Source organism: Cyprinodon tularosa, unplaced genomic scaffold (assembly GCF_016077235.1).
Source record: "Cyprinodon tularosa strain WSP-4 unplaced genomic scaffold, ASM1607723v1 ctg552, whole genome shotgun sequence".
Classification (NCBI taxonomy): domain Eukaryota; kingdom Metazoa; phylum Chordata; class Actinopteri; order Cyprinodontiformes; family Cyprinodontidae; genus Cyprinodon; species Cyprinodon tularosa.
This window is the reverse complement of record NW_024039288.1, coordinates 409,979-433,098: the sequence shown is the minus strand read 5'-3', so window position 1 is coordinate 433,098 and position 23,120 is coordinate 409,979. Positions and strand designations below refer to the sequence as shown.

The 23,120-nt window shown below is 39.0% G+C and overlaps 1 protein-coding gene across 1 annotated transcript in view; it reads left to right on the top strand.

Moving 5' to 3' along the window:
• LOC119796572 (myelin regulatory factor-like protein) overlaps positions 1-17,502 on the top strand; it is a 38,060-nt gene extending 20,558 nt beyond the window's left edge. The window contains exons 17-23 of the mRNA XM_038305182.1: positions 7,724-7,870; positions 7,955-8,002; positions 10,389-10,473; positions 10,602-10,676; positions 12,485-12,596; positions 15,340-15,411; positions 15,677-17,502. Coding sequence (XP_038161110.1) covers positions 7,724-7,870; positions 7,955-8,002; positions 10,389-10,473; positions 10,602-10,676; positions 12,485-12,596; positions 15,340-15,411; positions 15,677-15,769 — 632 coding nt within the window. The 3' untranslated portion in view covers positions 15,770-17,502. The remainder of the gene's footprint in view (positions 1-7,723; positions 7,871-7,954; positions 8,003-10,388; positions 10,474-10,601; positions 10,677-12,484; positions 12,597-15,339; positions 15,412-15,676) is intronic.
• Positions 17,503-23,120: the final 5,618 nt, after the last annotated feature.

The following is a 23,120-nucleotide window of genomic DNA, read 5'->3' as shown; positions in this document are numbered from 1 at the left end:
CATTTAAACGTCAAATCATTCTGCCTTAAACATGTCTATAAATTTACTCTTTATCAGATGAAATTGTCCCAAAATGTAGAAAATTTCTAAAAAAAATTATCTTATTAATTATTATCTTATGCAGGCCAGTTAGTTATACGTCAGCCTGAACTCCTAAATTCAGCCAATCATTTATCAACGGTCATCTGTCAATCAAAATTTTTTTTTCGGTCATAGTATCTTGATTCATATGTTGCAGCTAATATACGCAACGGTTGAAATAAGAAATAAGAATCGTTTCCTTTCCCATTGAGTTCAGTCCCAGTGTTCACGGGGATGGACGTCTGTGTCTTCAGCAGGCGTAGAGCTAACAGAACTGGCAGCATTGCGAGGCAAGGGCTCAAACATGTACGGCTGGAAGCCTTCTACACCAAACCAAGCTTCTGCCGCCCTGGCGTCCTCTTCCACAACATCTTCGTCCACACTTTGCTCCTCCAAATAAAAAATGTATGACGGAGGAGACTCATCCACGACCTCCGACACTAAACTCTCCTCCTCTTGCATGTTTCCTCTGTCCATAGCGTTCCTTCACAGTGTCGTTTCTAAGTCACCAACTTAGTGCTACTTGGTCCCAATGGATTTTCCCATTGGGAACCTACTAGCAATAAGCTGCTAACTGGTTAGCAACGATGCTTCAGAGAAACCAGCCACAACCAAACAGTCCGCCACAACAATCCCGCCCTCTTGATAAACGACCAATCACATTCACTTTATTCACTCATCTAAAGTCGTGCACCACTCAGGAGAATTCGGAAATGCAATGGCTGGAACGGCCACTTCCCTACGACTTTAAATATGCAGTGTCAAAGTACATTGATTAATTGACTTTATTGATCCCACAGTGGAGAAATATAGTTGTTAAATCAGCTCGAATAGTCAAGAAGAGAAGAAGAAGGTGCCAAAGGAAGAAAAAGGTGCTTTTTTTTGCAGGATTGTAAGACGGGGTTATTGCACAGGGTTTTTACATGGGTTTTTATAAAGATGGATATTTCTATATATAGTTATTGCCCTGGGTGTCAAATATAAAGAGACAGGTTATTGCACAGAGTATTAAATAGTAATTGCACATTTACAGCGCACATGTTATTGCTGTTGTAGTGTCACATTGTAGAGTCTGGGGGCAGCAGGGATGATTGACCTGTGGTACTACATTGACTCTTTTAGAGTTATTACAACAACAACTGGAGTAAGATGTACTCTATGTAGAGAGTTAACACAAATTCAGAGTGGGACCAAATGCACTTGGACTGGTGTTACATTAACTCTTAAAGTGCTACTTTTACAATGCAAAATTTACTTCAAAATAAAACTTCCCCTTAAATATCATTACTTGTCCTTTTTTTCGGGTGATTAAATGTCTAGTGTTGCTACATATTCTGTGACCCATCATATATCGTGATTGGAGGTGCTTTGCAAAACCTAATTTCTAAAACAACCCTTGAAAAATATATCTTGTAGCATCACTCTTACTATCATTTTTTTTTTCATCGTTACTAGCTACATGATGGTGAAATGATTAAACAGGACATTTAATCCCCGAAACTTGGAAAAAGATATATGTTAAAGAATGAGGGTATGGCAAGCTGATTAAAATTTAATCAGTAGGTTTAACTATCCAGTATTACCATTAAAGAAGTCTTTAGTTATTTTGACTAATAGCAATTTCATTGTGATTATTCTGAATTTTGATTTAAGATATCACCAATATACTTCTGACTAAATAAAACTGAATCACAGACATTTGTAATTTTGTTTTGATAAGTAAACATTTAATTAAAGTAACTTGAATAAGCTTTGTTTTGGCTAAATGTCGCAGTGATCAGCTATGAATGCTCACTCTAGCAATGTATGTGTGTATCTATATATATATATAGATACACACACACATATATATATACATATATATATATATATACGTATATATATATATATATATATATATATATATATATATATATATATATATATATATATATATATATATATATGTGTGTGTGTGCGCGTGTACGTGTGTGTGTTTATATATATTTATTAAAATATATATCTATTTATATATATATTTTTTTTGTATAAACTTTGCAAGAAAATCGATACTGGTCTGAAAAATCTGCCCCAAGAAATCGGTTCCACTTCGACTTTGACAGACCTCTATCAGTGGATGTCTAGTTTGAAATTTAGAAGAAAAAAAAACTTTATTGAACATTTACAACAAAACCATGTATATGTAATCTAACATGAGACATTTTTTCAGAGTTTTAGCTTAATTACTGCTGTTAATAGGTTATTCTTTTAGCATAGACATGTATCTAAATCTGTACCATTACTCCTTAGGTAATGATTCAATTAGCAAATTAGTTTGTGATTGCTTCAGTAATCAATAATTTATGATTATTAACCCGTTAAAGCCATTCACCAATGATTTAGATTTGTTGCCTCTGATATTTAAACATGCATGCGATCCTAACACTTCTTCACTTCAATATTCTGCCATACTCATGTGGCGCGGTCCATGGTGCCTTCAGAGGAACGAGACGTCAGATTATCATCTGTGAAACTTCACCCACGTGGTTGTTACTATGCAAACTGTGGAACATTTATGTTTCTTTGTGGTATCTATTTCTCTTAAAGAGGCTAATTACACTGAGGGATACCCTGTGAGCCAGTTTATTATCACCCTGGTTACACATTTACAAAGGGGGATATTCTGTTGTTGGACTTTCCCTGAAGGCATGCAGATCCAGTTTAATATACAAGCTGCTGTCGTTGACATGACAGCAATAAAAACATTAAATATTCTAAAACTAGACACCAAAGGCCAAACAAACCGATCATAACCACATCAAACTTTCAAAAAGATTTCATCAAACAAAGGTTTTTACAGTAACTAAACCATTTTGTCAGATGTTGTTTTTTCAGGTTTTTATATACCGGTGTATATATATATATATATATATATATATATATATATATATATATATATATATATATATATATATATATATATATATATATATATATATATATATATATATATATATATATATATATATATATATATATATATATATATTTTTTTTTTTTTTTTTTTTTTTTTTTTTTTTCTCAAACTGTATTGTTTGAATTTTTAGATTTTATATTTTAATTTTTAATTTTTTTTAAATACTTTCTTTTTTTAAATTGAGCTTTACAAATTGAATTCTTTTGAAATTGCCTTTCACAGATCCCATTCTCTTTATTTCACGACCAAATTAATAAGCTGATAAAATACAAATTGAAAAGAGCAGAATTTGTTAAGCTTAATCTGAAAACAGAGAAATGTAAATACAAAAGAAAATTCATTTAAAAATGGAAAACAAAAATAATAATAATAAAAAAAATAATAATAGAAAATACATTCGCTTTGGAAAGTGACTGTATGTGAATTGCTTTGATTAGGAATTATTACAAAGTTAGATTTATCACCTTTTGCATTATGTCTTTGTTTGCAACAACAATGAAACAAATTTAACGAGTAAATAAACCATGTCATACATGTGATATCTGTCATCATCTTTAACACGTCTATGAATCAAATTTTATTCTTTTTTTTTTTTTTTTTTTTTTTTTTTTTACAGTGTCCTGTCTGGCAAGGTGGCAATAAGAATAATTGTCTTGATGCCAAAAGGAGCCCAACAGATTTTACTTTCACAAGTGTAGCGGTATCGCAATTGCCATACTGCTCCACTTGTTTCATGTATATAAATTGCTTTATTATAATTATGCAGGGAGTTTTACAGTTCATATGGACACTGCAATGTAAGTAGAGCAGAAAAACAGGAGAAGAAGAAGGAAAAAGAAAAAGAAAAAAAACAGGACAAAAGATGAGAGAAAGAGGAGATAGGAAGGAGAAAATGACAAAACATTTTCAGTCTGCTTCAACACCTGTAATGAGATGGAAAAAAGAAAAAAAAAAGAAAAAAGAACAGCACAACCAAAAAACATGGTACGAGATATACAATAAAGCAAACACCTTGAAACTATCGCTAAAGTAATATTATTAAGTCTGACATGTACTCTGTGTTACCTGAAGATATGAATGTGGGGTTTCTGTTTGGAAGTGAATCTCTAAGTACCTGAAGCATAGCACCTGTAGTTGTTTGTGAGGGTGAACTTGTGCATGTAAAGTTTTAACCATAGAAAAAATGCTCAATAGTGGTTGTGGAGAGCCGGAGAGGCGCCCCCCCAGAGCACTGAGTCCAGCGCCGGGAGACCCAAAGCCCCAGGCGCCCAAGGGGACCCCAGAAGCGAAGGCACCAAGGTGGGGCCAGCCCCGGAAACCAGACCCCACCAAGGCAGGAGGAGAGACAGCCACGAAGAAGCCCCCCAGCCACCGCCCTGCCGGCGCCCCGGGGAGCCGCGGGGACGAGTCCGCGGGCCCCGCCGGCAGCCGGCCGCCCCGAAGTAGGGCCGCGCACCGAACACCAGCCCCCCCACGGCGCCGACCGAAACGCCCCAGCCCCACAGAGCACCGAAACACGCCCCGCCCCCCAGCACCAAGCCCCGGCGACCGGCCGCAACACCCACCGCGACCGCACCACCCAGGAAAACACTCAGGCGGCCCCGGCCGGGGCCCACGCGCATCCGCCGCGAACCGGCCGCGAGCGCCGCGGGACCCCCCCAAAACGCCCCCCCGGCCAAAAGCGCAGCCCCACCCCACCAAGACCGATGCCAACAGCGCGCAACGAAACACACCGCGCACAGAATCAGCCCGAGAGCAGAAAAGCCGCCCGGCGCAAAACCGCAAGAAGAGCAGACCGCAGCCGGCGCAACCACCCCCTCCAGCAGCCCGAGGGGCAGCACAAAGCCAGAACAGAGCGAACCGCGCCGCCCCCCCCACCGGACGAAGCCAAAGCAGCCCAGCCACGTCCGCCGCCCCCCCCCGCCGCCCGCACCAGGCCCTGACACGCGGCCAGAGCAGCTCCGCCGCCCCGGCCCCCAACGACGCGCCGGCCATAGCCACTCCAGGCCCCCACCCGCCCCGCAGCCCCACCCGCCGCGATCAGCGGGAACAGAGCAGCCCCGCCATGCCTCCAGGAGGGAAAACCCACCCGAATACCCAGCCAGCGCAGCCAGCCCGCCCAGACCTGCCCCCCAACACTACCCCCGCCGGAGCCGCCTGGACCCCCACACACCAGCGGCGCGCCGCCAGCAGGACCCCCACCCAGCAGGCCCGCCCGCCCCCCGAGAAAACAGACATGCCAAACCCCCCCCAAAAAAAAAAAAAAAAAAAAAAGGAGCCCCCACAATGCGACAGCGGACACCAGACACCGACCCGCCCGCAACCGCTCCCCCCCACCGAGGAAGAGAAAAAAAAAAAAAAAAAACATAAATAAATAGGTAAATAAATGAATTAATTAATAATTACAATTAAAATAAATAGGCAAGAGCAGAAGTGCGAGCGGAAAAAACCGGAGCCCAAAACAGGACCCAAGACCCGCACCCCACCATGCCGTGCAGCTCCCCCCCCCCCCCGAACCGATACCACAGAACCGGCATAGGAAAGAAACACCGCCCAGGAACCGGCATCGTAGCGAAGGCACCGGCACCGACCCCGAAAATCCCCGAACAACACCCAGCCCCACCCCGAAGCGGATCCAGTCCCAGGCCCCAGGGATCCGAGGCCCCAAGGGCACCCGATCCCCAGACAGGAGCCCCAGCAAAGCCCCGGCCGGCCGGGGCCAGCGGAGAGGCCGCCAGGAATGAGCCAGCAGTCCCCCGGGCATCCGGGTGCGGTTGAGACCCCAACCTGGGAAAGAAAAAAAAAAAAAAAAAAAAACACACCATCTCAATCATGCCTTCCCTCCCTAGTGCCCCCACTCGTACCACAGGAAAAAAAAAAAAAAGAAAAAAAAAGAAAAACAAATTGAATAAAATAATAATAATAATAAATAAAGAAAATAACAACGCGGACACACATTCACACATAACACTCACATCCAATAATACCAGGACCAAAAACCCGGTGACACCGGTGGTCGGTCCCGGGACTATCGGATGACCCCATAAGTGAACCTAAAATCCGGATGTGAGGGGAGGGGAGCGGCGACACCGCCACACCAACCCATCTCTTTCCTGCTTCAAGCCCGGCCCCCCACCCCGCACACGGACCATACCACCCCCAGCAAGAGCCCCCCCCGGGACCGGGGCCCACCCATCCCGCGCCGGCCACCCAACCAGAACCGCCCCCCCCCCCCCCCCCCCGAAAAGAAAGAGAAAAAAAAAAAAAAAAACCTTCGACCAGGCACTTCTTGCCCCTCCTTCCAACCTTCTTTGGGGAGAGCAGAGGTGACAGCCCCGCCACCAGCAGGCCACCTAGGCCCCGCAGCCAGCCCCAGCCAAAACCACGGACCAGGTGGCCCGCTCTTCCTCCAGGCCCCAGACTCCAGGCAGCAGCCGGAGAACAGGGGTGTGAGAAGACCCCGATCCTCACTGCGCCCGCTCGAATGTGGTATTGTTGCGTGTTGCTCTCAGATGCAATTAAAACTGGGAGTACCAAGAGGGGGTGTCCGGCACACTCCACCCCCCCTCCAGGGGATAGACGGTGCCAGCACACCCCCCCCCTTCGACAACCCTCAACCCTCAATGTCTAGATGCGACATTGAGGGCGACAATTTTATTCTTAATGGTTAATGTTTACTTTATATGTCAACCAGCCGGAGCAGGGGGATATTTTTGTTTCAGTACAGCCTGTTTAAGGCAGAAACTCATACATACATGGGGGATGAAGTGTCTGAAGCCTTGCTGCCGTCAAACGCGCTGCACTTAAACTTAAGGGAAAAAAAGAGAGAGAAGCATAACAATAGGTAAAAGGAGGGGGGGAAAAAGCATATTTCACACTTTATCGTTGGCAGGATGCAGTCTGAGATTGCAAAAACAAAAACAGCACAAACAAACATACAGAACATCTTGTGAGGAAACAAGGAAGGCAGTATGAGTAGTGCATGTTATATCTGTAAGCATACATGTGTGTTTTTGTTTGTGCAAAGTTTAATCTATAAAAACACAGTCCCTGTGGCCATTGTCCTTGATTGTACGATGTTATGTTCATCAATAAGATGCACACGGAGTAGGTTCACAGATCTCCTAAGGGAAGGCAGGGAGCATATTGTCATGTTTGCATAATACCCAGGAGGAGTTTATCACATATGGCCTTCAAGGCCGTACATGGGAGCCAGATTATAGATAGAAACATTATGTTTGGGTCAGGATGGCTGTTGAAGCTTAGGCTTCACAATGGCGAATCGAAATAGAGAAATTCCTTGTCCTTAAGACCAGATCTGCGCTTAAAACTTTCTCTAGGATACACAAAAACACACAATCTACCATTTCTGTCAGGAATCCATTGTGTATCTGGAGCAAAACATTCTGTCTGAACAGGAGGGTCTTCCTGTCGAGAAAATGTGTGTGTATATATATATATATATATATATATTTATATATATATATATATATATATATATATATATATATATATATATATATATATATATATATATATATATATATATATATATATATATATATATAGTTTTCTTTCATATTTTGAAGCCCTCTTATTTATACCTTTAAAGACATTACAAAATGCATTGTTCTAGCATTCATCCAGATTAATATGCTGATAATAAATTTCTCTTACCCCCTCTAGCTTCTTCAACCACACCTCCTGGTTCCTGGCCTCCTGATGTGTCCTTCTGTAATCTGCTATACTGCGATCAGGTGTACTGCTGCCCTTCATCTGGAGGGGGCAGCACTGTCTCCAGCATCCCAACATCAGTGTTAAACGTTCCAAAAGGTAACAGCAGCTTGGAGCCAGCAGTGCATTCATATAAATAGTCTTCTAAAAGAGGACACACATCCTGATGGTTTTGTTCTACAGGAATAGGACAAAAAAACGGTGGAAATCACTTCAACGCTGCCAGAGACTGTGAGTACTGCTGTTTGACACCATCTGGCCACATGTTTTCAGAAGATTTTATCAAATTACATTAATAAGGATGAACCCTTTGTCATTTTACAGCCACAATTATTTTTTTTCTGTTTGGATTTTATGTAATTGTAACAAAAAGAAATGCAGAACTGAGAAATGGTTGAAAATTTGAGAAAGACCAATTTTCTACATCTAGAAACTGAACACCAGTTTTGAGTCTTTCCTCAGATTTTCAGTTAGGACACTTAAAGCTATAGTGGACCATGTTCTTTTTTCGGGTGGATCGTCTAAATAAGTGGTCCTCCTAACTGTCAATCATTCCGGTGATACGTTGACCGTCCCACATGCTCGTCCCTATTTTCACTTTCCGGTGGAGAGTCTGACATAGTGGAGAAATTGCAAATCTTCTTCTGGAAGGTTAGTTTGTGTGAGCGATGCAAGCAGCAATTTTTAAACAGAGCGTGCACGAGGAGTAATGGGCGCGTGCACGCTCACACGTGTGTAATAAGTTTTACAGGGTTGAGCATGTGCATTTTCAAAATGGAGAGGGCGGGTCTTTTAAAAAATCCGCAAAAATCCTCCACTATACCTCTAAAAGAGTGCCCATAAAAATGCAATTTCATTCGCTGAAACAAGGGAGCTCTCTGATTGGTTGCCGTCTTTCTAGCATTGGTCAATAAAGGAAGTCTGGAGAGTTTAAAAAATCCACAAACCGGCAAATTACAAGCAACTTACAAATCAATATGTTTGTGTCCATCAGAAATATATAGCTGACTTTTTTCATGTGTATTTATGAATCTCTTGTGTGCTTTTACAAGTCTAGAGTTTGCATTTCTGCAAGCAGTGAATCCGTCTTTAATGAGTCCAATAGTATTTATGTCTGCGCTCTGACTCAGCCAAATGTTGACCCTCTAAGACACACCCTTCCTCATTTGCATAAGGAGGCAGAAATTCATTCGGAAATGTAAAAACGACGAGCAGAAATAATTAGCATTTAAGAAATAAATAGGGGGGAAAAATACAAAGGAATAATAATGCCCCGTCCACACGAAGTCAAAACGAACACGAAACGCTAATATTTTCCAGAACGTTTGTCGTAAAGACGGAGACGTAAAATAAATGTGATCGTCCACACGAATGCATGAAAACGCTGCAAAATGTATGCCAGGCCTGTAAGTGGCGCTGTGGTGCCAAAGCAAAAATAGGCGACAAAATGTTGGGCATGCGCACTAATATTTATACATGGTTGCCCTGCGGGTCCATTTTCGTGGTTCAGTCAAATTCAGGTGCTGAACTATGTCGTCGATATTACTCTGTTCTTCCTGGAGATATTCCAGAAGAAGAAGATTCTGTTGTAAGCCCGACAGCAGGGTGAGTAGCATTAGCAGCAACCATTCAACACAGTACGGCGCCATTGTTGTTGTGATACTGTGTCGCGCATGCGTGTTTAGAGGTGACGCTATGACGCATGCGTGTGAAAAAAAAAATGCGGTTAGAGCTTAAAGATGGAAACGCGAAAACAGCGTTTCAAAATCTTCCCACTCTGAAGGCTGAATAAAAAAAAGATCCTTTACAGACCCTCGAAACGCCGGCTTCGTGTGGATGAGAGGTTGGTTTGGTGAAAAATTTGTGCGTTTAGGCCAGGGTTTGACTTCGTGTGGACGGGGCCTAAAACAGTTAAAATATTATAAGATGCACATAAATAAATACTTTAAAAAGTAATAAATAAAGTTGATGATTATAACGGACAAAAAATAAATAAGGTAATTATTACAAAGGTGAATAAATAAAGAAGCTAATTAAAAGAGATATATACATTTATGTCTCACTGTATAATTTAATTTCTACCTATATTTATTTATTATATTTTTGGGCGCAAATTAATTGTATGCTTATTTAATTATTGAGCATTTATTTATTTATTTTTAAATATGGTAGAGCTGGTTCTCCATATGAGCCATCTTACCACATGGATGACTTTGTTTTGCACCTTTTTACTGTATCCATATCATTAGTCTGATATATATTTGTAAAGATTCATCGGATATTTCAGATTTTTAGGCAAGGCAAGTATATTTGTTATTGTTAATATTGCACAATTAAATACAAAGGCAATTCATACTGCTTTACTTTGAATTCAATATCTATAGCTTTATATTTACCAATGTTTGCATCATTTGTTTTTTTATTTTCTTTTGTTCTAAAACATGTTCTTACATAAAATCCCAATAAATTATATAGAATTTTCTGGCTCTAAAATTACAAAATGTTTTTAAAAAAAAAACTTAATAAAATTTATTTTTTATGTCTGTAAAAGTCGGGTAATTTCTGTTTTTGCAGAAATTAGTCAAATTTAACAACCTCTTCTCTTTGCCTCCATCAGGGCTAAACACAACCATTCACACATTCATGATTAAAGAGAACAGGCAGGTGATTGACAAGAGATACTGCCTGAGGGATGAGTGTGGGTAGGTAGATCAGTATCATAGATCTGTTTCTAGAAAAGTATCAGTCTCTGCATTGGGCTTCAAACATTTAGAAAAATTAGCCTGAATTTGCAGCTGGTTCTAATAACATTTATGTTTTTTCCCTTCAGACCAGAGCGATATGTTTTCAGAGTTCCCATCAGCCTGTTTGTTCCTGTTAACATGAGGATCACTCTGCTTATGAAGTAAGAACTCACTGAACAGAAAAAGAGAAAAAACAAGCTTGTTCACATAAAAACTCATTTAGAAAAATACTTTAACTTAAAGGATACATTTTTTACATATTTGATTAAGGAGTTTCAATTTTTTTTTAAATAAACTATTTAAATATGATGCATTCCAACATAATCTTTTCCTCTTGGATACTTTTTATTTCACTTCATGAATATAATTGGAATCATCAAGTTTCTAATAACTTGCTCTTTAGCTTAGAATAGAATTAGCTCCTTCCTTTATAGGTGGAAAAAAAAAAATTTACACCTTAAATGTATTACTTCCAAGTTAATATCATATTGTTGCCTTCAGCTAACATACTGTTAACTATGGTCAAGTTGCTTTGCCTTAACAATATTTCAGAGTAAAACTTGTTATGGACATATGATATTTAAGAACTGTATGTTGGTAAAGATTCTCTGTCCTCCAGGCTGTAGTCATTCCAAAAAACAAACAAAAAAACCCTTTGACTTTGTTTCCAAGTTTGAAGATGTTCTCATCCAGGAACCTTTTTCAATTGAAAATGTCAGAAATAGCGTTAAGTTTGAGGCTTTATAGAGTGGACCAACAAAGCTTTGTTTTGGCTTAAGGGCTGGTTATCCTCAGCAGTGCATTGCAGTGAGCTTGTCACAGATATTTGTGATTTATGCCTAATTTTAAAGCGTGGTCTGCCCAATGTTATTCCACGCAACAACGTAAGAGGGACAATCACGAACTAGCTGTGGGTCTAGATACGGCGGAGGCAGTGAGGCAGTGGGGAAAAGTTTGTGCAATAACAGAGGGACATGAGGGCGAAAAAGAGCGGGGATCCATGTGGACAAAGGGTCCCGGCGTTCTTGCGCACCGCGCTCTTCTAGCTGGTCCACCTTCACGAGTCGTTTTCCACAATGGGGGTCATACAAACAAAACAAGCCGGTAAGGAACCAAACAGGAAATATGCATAGAGTAGAACAGATGTAGAATTGACTAATCAGAGGCCTCCTGTCTGCGGTCACCTACGATTCTGGAGTGGTGAAACAGAGTGTCTGTGCAAAGGGGCGGGGGTACATTTGCATTTACTGCGACACACATGCAGACGACTTGGTTTCTGAGTATAAATCAGCTTTTAGAAAACATGCAAATTGAACCGGACAAATGGGTCCACCCCTTCAGCTTTCAAAAACCTACAATGCAGCAATTGAGTTTATTTCTGCTGTCATAGCAACCCCCACCCCCTTACAGGGGAACCGAAGACTTCGCCTGTTCAGCCAGGCCAACGATTCCCTTTAACGACCCCGCTTTCAGAGACATAGACAGGTATGGGGTATTACAGGCTAACAAAAAACCCAAATGACCCCCATTCCAAATGGACCGACCCGTTGGTCTGTTTCAATTTGCACATTTTCTAAGCCAAACCAAGGCTTTGTTCGTCGACTCTATAAAGCTTCAAACTCAACCAAATTTCTGACATTTTGAATTGAAAATGGTTCCTGGATGGGAAGTGAAACGTCTTCAAACTTGGAAACAAAGTCCAGTGGATTGTTTTTTTAGCTTTTTTTTTTAGAATTAAGAACTGTAATGTACTGATTTATCTTCCATATAGATTTAGTCAAACATCTGCCGCAATTATTAAATCTCAGTTGATTCACCAGAAAACTATTTAAACATAAATTTGTTGCAACCAACTATTTAAACATGCTTTTTAGTTAATGGGAAACGTTACTTGCTGTAAAGAAAAGTAAAACATGAAGCTCACAATTAGTGATTTATGCTTTAATATTGCTTTTTAATGCTTTTTCAGTTCTACTGAGTTGTTGGTGGTTCATCTATGTGCTGTAGATGAGTCCACCACCTGTTCTGCTCTGCTGAGCACAGACATGGCCAGTGAAAGCAGGTACCCATCAAATACACAGGTAAATATCAGCAAAGTTTTTTTTTTACTTCATGTTTTTCTTAAATCATATTTAACATTGCACCAAAAGTGCAGAAGCTTTTTTTATTTATTTGTTTAAATGGCTGATATCAATAAAACTGTAGAAATTTTGCTTTGCCCTCTTTAGAAAATCTAACTACAACTTAAAAAAAAATAAAAAATACTTGCATATTTGGTCAAAGTTTTTGTCTAATTATAATTGGGTTACATTAAACCATGCATGTTTTCAAGAAGATTTAAAAAATAAAAGCTTCATACCTTTCAAAATCCTCCCCTTCGCCGGTGACCCGTTTTAAAGCGTTTACAACTAATAACTGAAAATTACAACTGTAAAATTTTTAACAATATAGACATGTTAGACATCCTTGGAAAACTTAGATTCTGCACGATTCAACCACTAAGTTCCTTTTATAGACACAGCGAGCACCAAAGCTCAATTAACACAGATATAGCAGCATGTTAATCATGTAAACAAACAAAGCAGCCAGAACTACATACATTTGAAGGCGTCCAGAAGCCGTTTTATAGATCCTATCTTTAATTTACATTCTATTCGTCCATAAAGATGCACAGATTAAAAGTAATCCAGAATATTCATAATAAAAATATTCCATGATGAGAAAATCACCACAAAACGTCCGGTTGTAAGCATCAGAAAAGTTAGCTGGTCATAGTTAATGCTTATTATCTTGCTAATATTTACCTCCTAATACTAACTTCCTCATTTGTTTGCCCGCAATGTTTGGTATGCTTCTTTACATCGTCTTTTTATCTAAAAGACAAAAGTATCTGCATCTTTTTATGACTTGATTTGAGTCAGGGACAGCCAATGATGTACCAAGTGGAGCGATATTACGCCTCATAGAGTCCTGCTGTTATTGGTTAGGACCATCTGAGCTGTTTGGCGTTGAAGCCTTGAAATAAGGTTCCAAACAAACCTAGACATGGCTGGGTTATATAAAGGGGAGCCATGAAACACAGCTGAGAGAGGATTAATGCGCGCAGCTCCAAGCTGAATAATAACAACGGTCCAATATTTTGTAATTTTGGACGCTGATTTTGCTTTATTACAATGCCCAAGGCTGGAAAAGAAAAAAAAAAATATATATATATATATACAGCTAAGAAAAGGTACTGGTGCTTATTTTAGCTTGAAAAGCAGCATTTTCACTATTTTTTTTATGGATTCTTATGTTATTTTTAGGTTTATAAATGTTACATTTTGTTATATACACTCATTCTGAAAAAAAAAAGTGTAAAATACTTGCTTTATAAATATTTGTAGCCATCAAAATGCTTCAGTGTTATTCTATGGGTCAAATAAATGAGTAAAAGAATTTGAAACAATTTGGCACATTTGGAGAGATTTGTAGAGGCAGGTGACACCTACAGTATAAAGCCTCACAGCTCTGAAACTGTTGTAGCGAGAGGTCTGACACTTTCTGCATTTGTGGTTGACATGATGTAGACAAATTTTTATGCAATGAGACCTGCCTTTTCTCAAGCATGTCTTTATTACTGCCATTCTACTGCCATTATACTACTTTGACTCATGTTTAAACTGATGCAGCTTAGGCTGTGTTATACTCACTATTTCCATTTATACTTACAGAAACTGTCATAATTTTAGAAAGTTCAGACCCAAATGCAGAAACCCGAACAGAGAGACCAGGGAAACGGTTTAATGGGTTTTATTGAAGAAGTAAAACAGAGGGAGAAGTGTTGCTCAGAACACTGCTCAACCGGAACTGTAAAGTGAGGGGAAGACACAGCGGTTAGTTCAGGCTCAGTGGGGAATTTGACTCGTGAACTTGGAGAAGAGGATTTGGTTGCTGACTCACGTTTCCAGAGAAGTTGTTGAATCCTTGACTCCTGTCTATGTGCTGTAGTTCCAGTATTTGTCTGATTCGGTGGAGGGCGGAAAAGGGTTTACCCAGAATGCGGTTGTTAGTTGGTGAACAGAGAAACTGACTGCCACTCAGATCTCCTGCAGTACTTGAACGGGTCGTAGTGGAGAATAATCCCTTTCTCAGTGAGAAGCTCAAACGATCTCTTGGGGAAAGTGGATCCAAACTTCCTGTTTGAACCCCAGCTCAGTTTGAAGGTCAGTTGATCCTTCCAGGGAGAGAAGGTCAGAGAAAACCAGTTTGCAGGATGACTTCCTGCGTAGAGGCAAAGACGAAAAACAAAGTTAAACTCAGGTTGACAAAAACTCAGTTTGACTCAACAAAAACTCAGCTTGGTTAGAGTACCCAAAACTGGCAAACATTCTGGCGTCGAGGTAGTGGCGGTCAGCAGCTTAAAAACACTCCGTTAACGAGGAAACCATCAGCAGGTGTGTGAGGAGGCGGACCAGAACCAGGCGCCTCCTGGTGGATGAAGGGAGACAAACACAGAAACACAAACACAAAGACAGGAGTCCTAACAGAAACTAGAAGCTTTCAAATGATGCAACACGCATATCATTTGGTTTTACAGTTCCTCAGTTATTTGCTTTTTCATTTGAATATGCAAAATAGGTGAGGATTACTTCAAAATGAGGTGGATGTTAAGAGAATGAAATTCATGTAAATAATTCAGGAAATGTGAAACTTCTACCAAACATAAAACATGAATACAGTTTAAAATAACTAATCTAAATTGGAATTTAGAAAAACAATGAAAGTGGTTGTTTTCTCTGACGGTTTAATGAATGTGAATTAATTCATGGTCTGTGTCTGCAGGGGGAGCATGAGTGGCCTCTTCACGTGGCTCGTCTTTATCAGAGCGCCTACCACTTCCGCTCTGCTGTCGCTGTAAGCAACAGATTATTTCTTTTTTCATGACAAAAGTCAACACAAACAGCATCAAGAGTTTAAGTAAATTAAGATAATTAAAGTTCGGCTCGATAACACATACATTTGATATTAGGATTTTTCTATTGGAAACTGAACAAATGACAAATTTTATTATTATTATTATTATCATTATTAAAATATAAACACAATATAATCACAGAATATTTAATAAGAAAATTACTACATAGTACAAAAATGACCAAAACATTGTTTGTTTCTCCAGGGTCAAGCAGACTGCAGTACTGACCCTCACTACGCGGGGGCGCTCTTCACAGATTATTACTTTATTTTCTACAGACGCTGCAGAGATTCATAATAGACATGAACTCACAAATAAAAAAAACAAACAGTTTCATTTTGCAGATCCCTACTTTCACAGACGAAGGTTGCGTTTCCATTAACCGTCAAATTGCTCAAATTGAATCACACTAAATAAAATTAGCAAACGGAAACGCTACAGTTTCTAAAGCATTCATGTTTTTTAATGCTATTTCGATGAGGTGCTTTTTTCCATCACATCCAAATTATTATATTTTGCAAAACTGCAATGGAAACACTTTTTTCACATCGCACAAGTGAAGTGATCTGCAACTGGACCTTACTGCCTTATAAAGACGAAGGAGAACGGACATAGTTGGAGGATGATGGCGCCCTCTAGAGGCCTGGCTGAAATACGAATAGATCTACATCCGCTGCTGCCATGTTATCAGTTATCACGTGAACAAACAGGTTCACGTGCAATTTTACTTGTATATCTCAACTAATGTAAACACCACAACAACAAAATTAGCATATTTTTTAAATTTGCAGAATACCGACATTGTTTTGCAAACATTTGTAATAAAAATACAACTAAAGAAGTTTTACAACTTTTTTTGTTTTCAGAAATTGCAAATGCATTGTATAGAAAAAGGAAAAAAATTCTAAAAGCCACCAGTATCCAAGGTTTCTTAGATAACACAACTTGTCCCCATGTTTTGTACAGGCTTGTGGCTTTGTTGATCCTGCACAAAGAAATCTATCTTGTCTGCAGCTCAGAGATTTGAAAAACAAAATCTTCTGTATGTATTTTCTTTTTAATTGTTTTTTTCCATGAAGCACTGGAAAGCTTCAGCCTTTTTTACATAACAATTGAGTTTGTACAGATATAAACGGATATAAACCTGAGGGTTATTAGACATGGCTGGTCAGCAGGTTACGTTTCTTATGGCTAAAACAAATTAAAATATATTTTAACGTGGCTACAATTGGGTAGTTGGGATTATTTTTTGCTGTTGTTGTGAAGTCAACAAAAGTAAACTTGTGCTTCAAAAATAAACCTCTAGAAAATAATTATTTTAACGAGGCAACAAATATCTGAAATCAAAGTCGAAGTAAACAAAAAGCATTTATGGACATTATTAAAAGCAAAAATCTCACAGCCAGAGATTAACCTCTAAGCGCTGAATGACCCAAACATTGTCAGCTTTTTCAGATTGTAATTTAAACCTGGGGTTCTTGTGGCTTTTTGCCAGCTCAGGCGTGTGTTGCCATATTTGTACAGTATGTGTTCAATGTTTTGTTCCTGGAAGCCTCCTGATTTAAATAAGTTATCATGAACCATTTTTTTCTGACATATGAGAAAAGACTTGTAGCTCCTTGGGAACTACAATTATCCAAACTAGAATCTCAAATGTGCCATTTTGCTTTGTTATTGCTGTTCTGTTTGAAGAAAATTGTTTAAAAAAAAAAAACTTTTTTTATCCATCCTTTAAAATCAGAATCTTCTTGTTCAGTTTAATTCTTATGCTAAATAGCTTTAACAGCAAATTTTAAAACAGATTAATAAATTGTTATAGCAATTAACAAGTTCACACAAAATATTGAGTTTTCTGTAAACTGGATTTAAAATGTGTGTTATTGGTTCCAACTAAAAAATATGTTTACCTAAAAGAACGACAAAGGGATGCTATGTGAGTTATTTATGAATGTAACACTGTTTAACTTAATCTTTTCTATCAGAAGAACTGAGTGAATCTGACTGCTTTAATAAAATGTTCTTGCATGGTTGTATTATTTGTTTGTTTTAATCATTTTTTTTTTTTTTAGAATATTGTAATGCATGTTGATCATTTCAGGGCTGCTCAGTGCACCAATCTTCTTGCAGCAAGAAGGTTCTTGGTGCAATTCCCAGCCCGGGGTCTTTCTGCATTGAGTTTGCATGTTCTCCCTGAACATGCGTGGCTTCTCTCTGGGTACTCTGGCTTCCTTCCATTGTCAAAAAACATGACTTTTAGGTTAATTGGCTTCTCGAAATCCTCCTTTGGTGTGAGTGTGTGCCTGAATGGATGTATGGATGAATGTTCTCCATTAATGATGGCAGTGATGGGCTTTCATCTATGTCCATAAGTCAAAGAGCCAGACCAAAGGCTGGTTTATGCTCAGAAACCAGGTCTGCGTGTGTCACAGTGAAAGCAAATGTGATCCCGCTCCTTCTGCAGACACTCTGCTGCACCTCTCCAATATTCTAGATGACCGCAGACAGGAGGCCTCTGATTGGTCAAATCTACATCTTCTCTACACTATGCATATTTCCTGTTTGTTACTTTATCGGCTTGTTTTGTTTGTATGACCGCCATTGTGGAAAATGACACGTGAAGATGGACCATTTAGAAGAGCGAGGAGCGTGAGAACGCTGGGACCTTTTTTCCACCTGGGATAAAGTGTGACGGAAAAATGGATGGATGGATGGATGTTAATCGTGTCAATATCTAAATTTACACTTAATAAACATACACATTTGCTTTCAAAATAAATTATTTCAAAATGTCACTCGTCAATTCAGTGCGGCTTGAATGCCAAATCTAATCTTTACTCGTCATTTCTGTAACACAAGTTCTCGTGGGACATCTATAATTGGAAGTGGGAAACTATTTTTTGCAGCAAAAACACAGTAGTAAACATGCAAAAAAAGTATTTATAACTTTCTCCAAATCTTAAATAAGATGAAACTACATGTGATTTTGCAAACAAAAAAAAGTAAACCATTTATTTTAAATTCTGGAGGTAGCGCACACATTATGGATGCCTTGGGCAGAATTCAAATAAACTATTTTAATCTAGATTAGATTAAATTACAAGATAATAGTGAGATTAATCTAGATTTTTTTTTAAATAATCTATACCCACTGCTATTTGTGAGGTTCTTTTTATCAAAAAGAAGCTTTTTGATTCAACTGCTGATGGTTTTCTAAGTAGGAGTTCTGAACTGAATGCAAATGTTCACTTAGCATGACTGAACGACCCATGCTGTCTGTTACTCTCTGCTTAATTCCTCTTACTATGATGATATTCCCAAGATGATGGGACAAATGAGGAGAGTTAGGGGATTGTTGGCCTAGTGGTTAGAGCAGTGTGCTTGTGCTCTGAGAAGGTTGCAAGTACCCGGTTTGATTCCCAGAACCTCCGATTATATATTTAAATCAAATTTTTAAATTTAATGGGATATTTAATTCATTTGGGCTGAACGGTGATGTAGCACTGTTGCCGTGCAGCAAGAAGGCTCTGTGTTCGATTCCTGGAGTCTTTCTGCATGGAGTTTGCATTGTTTCTCTCCTGGAACTCTGGCCTCCTCCCACAGTCCAAAAGCACGACTTGTTAATTGGCTTCTTTAAATTGTCCTTAGGTGTAAGTGTGTGTGTGGTTGTGTGTCTCTGTGTTGCCCGGTGACAGACCCCGCCTCTCACAGACGGACATCGGCCCCACCGTGACCCTGATGGAATAAGTAGGAGAAGATGGATAGATGGATTTAATTAATTTTGTTTAATTGTACATCTTAAAATTTCATGGTATCTTACATTTAAACCATTGGATAAAAAAAACAAAAGCTACATCTGCTAATTTCATGGTCCGTTTATTTAATCCATGGAACAATATATTTAGGTATCTCTGGTTATAATTTGGCTTTCCATACACCTTGGAGTTAATATCATAAAGATTATTAAAATCATCTTGCGACCTTGGGGGTCACAAACCCCACTTTTAGAAACTGTGTTACAAAATAATTATGTCATTTATTTTTTTTTTTTATGAAAATAAGATGTCATGCTCACACATTTTAGATAATATCAATTTACAATGTGTTTTTCTGGAAATGTATTTTGGATTTCTCTGAATAAAGTGTTTAGTAGTTTTTCGTAATGTAATTGTGTCATCTAGTCCAGCTGAATGCTCACTAACAGCCTGATGACTAATTCAGGTGGAGGAGGACCGCTGCAAACACAAACCTAATTAAGTCTGAGAAGGAAACGGCTCAGCTAGAAAGGTTTAGTTGCAGGACAGAACCATCATGAGGACTGAGATGCTCCCTGTAAGTACCTGCAGTAATTTAAAAAGAAACATGATCCTATTTTATTTTAATAGACATTCAATTCATCATAATGATACTTTTGTCTATTTTTCCTACAGCTTGCTATGTTAGATTAAAACTTGGTGGATGTGGAGAAATCTCTTGATTGATAGCTAAACTTTATGATTTAATCTTCATTTCAGATTCCTGACAAACATACAGATTAATTTCTTGCGAAAACATTTCTTCTACAATTTTTTCTTCTTTGAGGTTAAATTACAGCACCTTGTACAAAAACTTAATAACTAATAGAAAATAAATTAAATGAATGTAAGGTGTGAAGTTTCTCTTAAATAATCACAACCAATGAAAAGAAGTTATAGTTGAAACTTTATGTACAGTTTGCTGGGTTTTTTTTTTTCTTTTTTAATGTTATTGCTGTCTGCCTTGCCTTATAGTATGGTGATTTTTATTTTAACCTTTAATGGTGCATCAGATGAACTGGTTGCACTGATGCACCGTTAAAGGTGTCTGATCACTACATGGTAATAATTCTGTCACAAATTTTGGTCATAATTTTTTGTCATAAAAGACTTCTGTAGTTAAGAAACTATTTAACCCCTGAATTACCCATTGGTTGTTATGGAGGAATATTGGCCCATTCTTTGTCATTATGGGAATGGCAGCCTAGTGGTTTGGGCATGGAGCTGAGGTTCTGAGTTCAAGCCCCACTCCCACAGACTGCCACTCTTGCTCTATAGCAAAGACCCCACACTGCTCCCCGGTGCCCCACAATGGCAGCCCACAGCTCCCAATGGAGATGGGTTAAATGCAGAGTTCATTTCGTTGCTCTATACTCTGAACTGTATTTTCAATAGACTTTAACCATAAAGGAGACTTTAGTTTCCTGGACTATTCCTTACATTTTAAAATTAGACTCATTAGTTTTGTGTGCTTTAAGCTAATTTTTTACGGAAGAGGATTAGGGCCACTAGGAAAAAAAATGTTGACTGATTTTTACATTTTATTTCAGTTTAATATGGGGGGGGAAAACTCAGAATTCTGACTTTAATCTTAGAATTCTGACTTTTTTCCTCAAAATTCTGACTTTAATGTTAGAATTCTGACTTTTTTTCCTCAGAATTTGTCATGATCTGGCCTGTTTGCTCCTCCTTAATTAGAAATCCCTTTCACCTGTCGTTTTCCCTCCGTGCCCCAATTATAATTTATTCCCCTCACCTGTTTCCTCTTGTTTATATTCAGTTAAGCCTGAGCATTCATGGCCAGATCATTATTTCTTTTCTGTTAGCCTGTCTATTAGTTTTATTTCTTCATGGCAGCCAGTGGAAAGAGGGTTTTTGTGTTTGTCTCGTCTCCTGATCGTCCACTGTTCCTCCCCCGCGGAGTCCTCTGGGTTTTTGGCTCATTATGGGGGGAGGTTCAGTTTTTATTCCAGTAAGCTTGGCTCCAGGGAGGAGACCAGTTTAAAGTCCTGCATCAAGTTCCGGTTCCTTCGTCCCGTCCCGGCTACCCTCTTCCACTGAGCCTGCTCAGCTGCACCTGATCTGTCTGCTCCTGTGCGTGACCACCTGGTCACGCTTTCGGACCCTGTCAGACTCTGAACCCTCCTGGAAGCCTGTGGATGCCTGGAAGTCTGGATCCTGCCTCCTATTTCTGTTCCTGCCTGATCTAGATCCTGTCCCTGTCTGTTCCTGTCTGTTCTGGATCCCTGACCAGGATCGGCTTCCAGCATGTCCTCTGGGACTGCAGTACTTGGGGACATTCTAGGACTGGACTGTTAAACCAGAGTTCTGTGATTGGGCCGTGCCCCGCTCCCCATCCTGCAGTGTCCGTGAGCCACAGCTCCACTTCAGTTTTTGTTAATTTAATAAACCTTTTTGAGCTTTCCTACTGACTGTCTCTCCTTAAATACTGGGTCCATCTGTCCTCGCTTCATGACAGATTTCTGACTTTCATCTCAGAATTCTGACTTTATTCTCGGAATTCTGACTTCAATCTCTTGAATTCTGACAGCTAACAAACATGTTAGCATCAAGCGGTAGTCATGTCTGTTTTAGAGACTAAACCAGCTCTCTTCTTTTAATCCCCTTCTGCTCTTTCATTAATGAAACAGCATCACCAGGGACCCCCCAGGCACGTAAAAAGTCCGCTAATTCTGTCATTTTTCCCCAAAGTCTTACTGGCCCTTCCAAACAACTTGCATCTATGTCAGTGAAGCTGATTTCTCCAACATCTCTTCCCTCATGGTTCCCATCTACATTGAGATCCAAAATTCTGAGATTAAAGTCAGAATTCTGAATTTTTCTCATATTAAAGTGAAATAATGATTAAAAATCTTTTTTTTTCAGTGGCCCAATCCTCTTCCGTACATTTTGGTTATGAGCTGTTTGTATAAAAAAAAACAAAAAAACATCAAATTAATTTGTTTCACCGAGACAATTTATTTCTTTGTGGTTAAACTCGGTCCTGCACCATCTTGTTGTTCACACCAAAATACAAACCAAAATAAATGATATTCAAGATGATGCAAAGTTAAATTTGACACTGTTGCCATTAGTTATAAAACTAGGAAAATTAAGTGTAAGGAAATTCTCATCCAGAAGTGTAGAAAAATATTCCTTTAATTAAGTAGTGCATTAAGGTTTAAAGAATCTGTGCTTTAAACCTGTGTTGTTTCCTGCATTACTTTTGCTTTAAGAGTTAAAGTCATTTTAAAAATGTTACTTTTACACCTTTACGTGACAAAAATGTTTGAGTTGATACTCTAACTCCTACAAAAGTGTTTTTAAACAGTATTTACACTTCTACTTAGGTAATGAATATAAATACTTTTGACACCTCTGGCTGGTCCTAACCGAGGGTCCAGTGGTGCTTTGGCTTCCTCACTGATATCACAGGTTTATTGTTACCCTTGATTCTATTCTTGCACAAAATGCTGCTTTTAAGTGCTAAAAGAAAGAAAGCAGCCCCACAGCATCATGAGCCTCCTCCATGCTTCCCAGTGGAAATTTTATTTTAATGTATCCTCTGCTCAACAGAACAGAAGCCCAGAAAAGCTGTTAAATTTATAGATCGTAGCACATTGGATCCTTACAGCTTTTAGTGCCTTACTGTAGAATCTGACACCTCAGTTGCTAATGACACTGAGTCATTCTACGGCTCTTCTGTGGTTTTTAATCACCTTCCTCTACAAGGAATCTGTTGCCGTCAGATGATAGCTTCTTCTTTCCTCCACCAGATGACATAACCATAACTTGTAAAGTAACACTCTCTCTGGACTTTATTACTAGTGTGGAGTAAAAAATGTTGAGATATATCT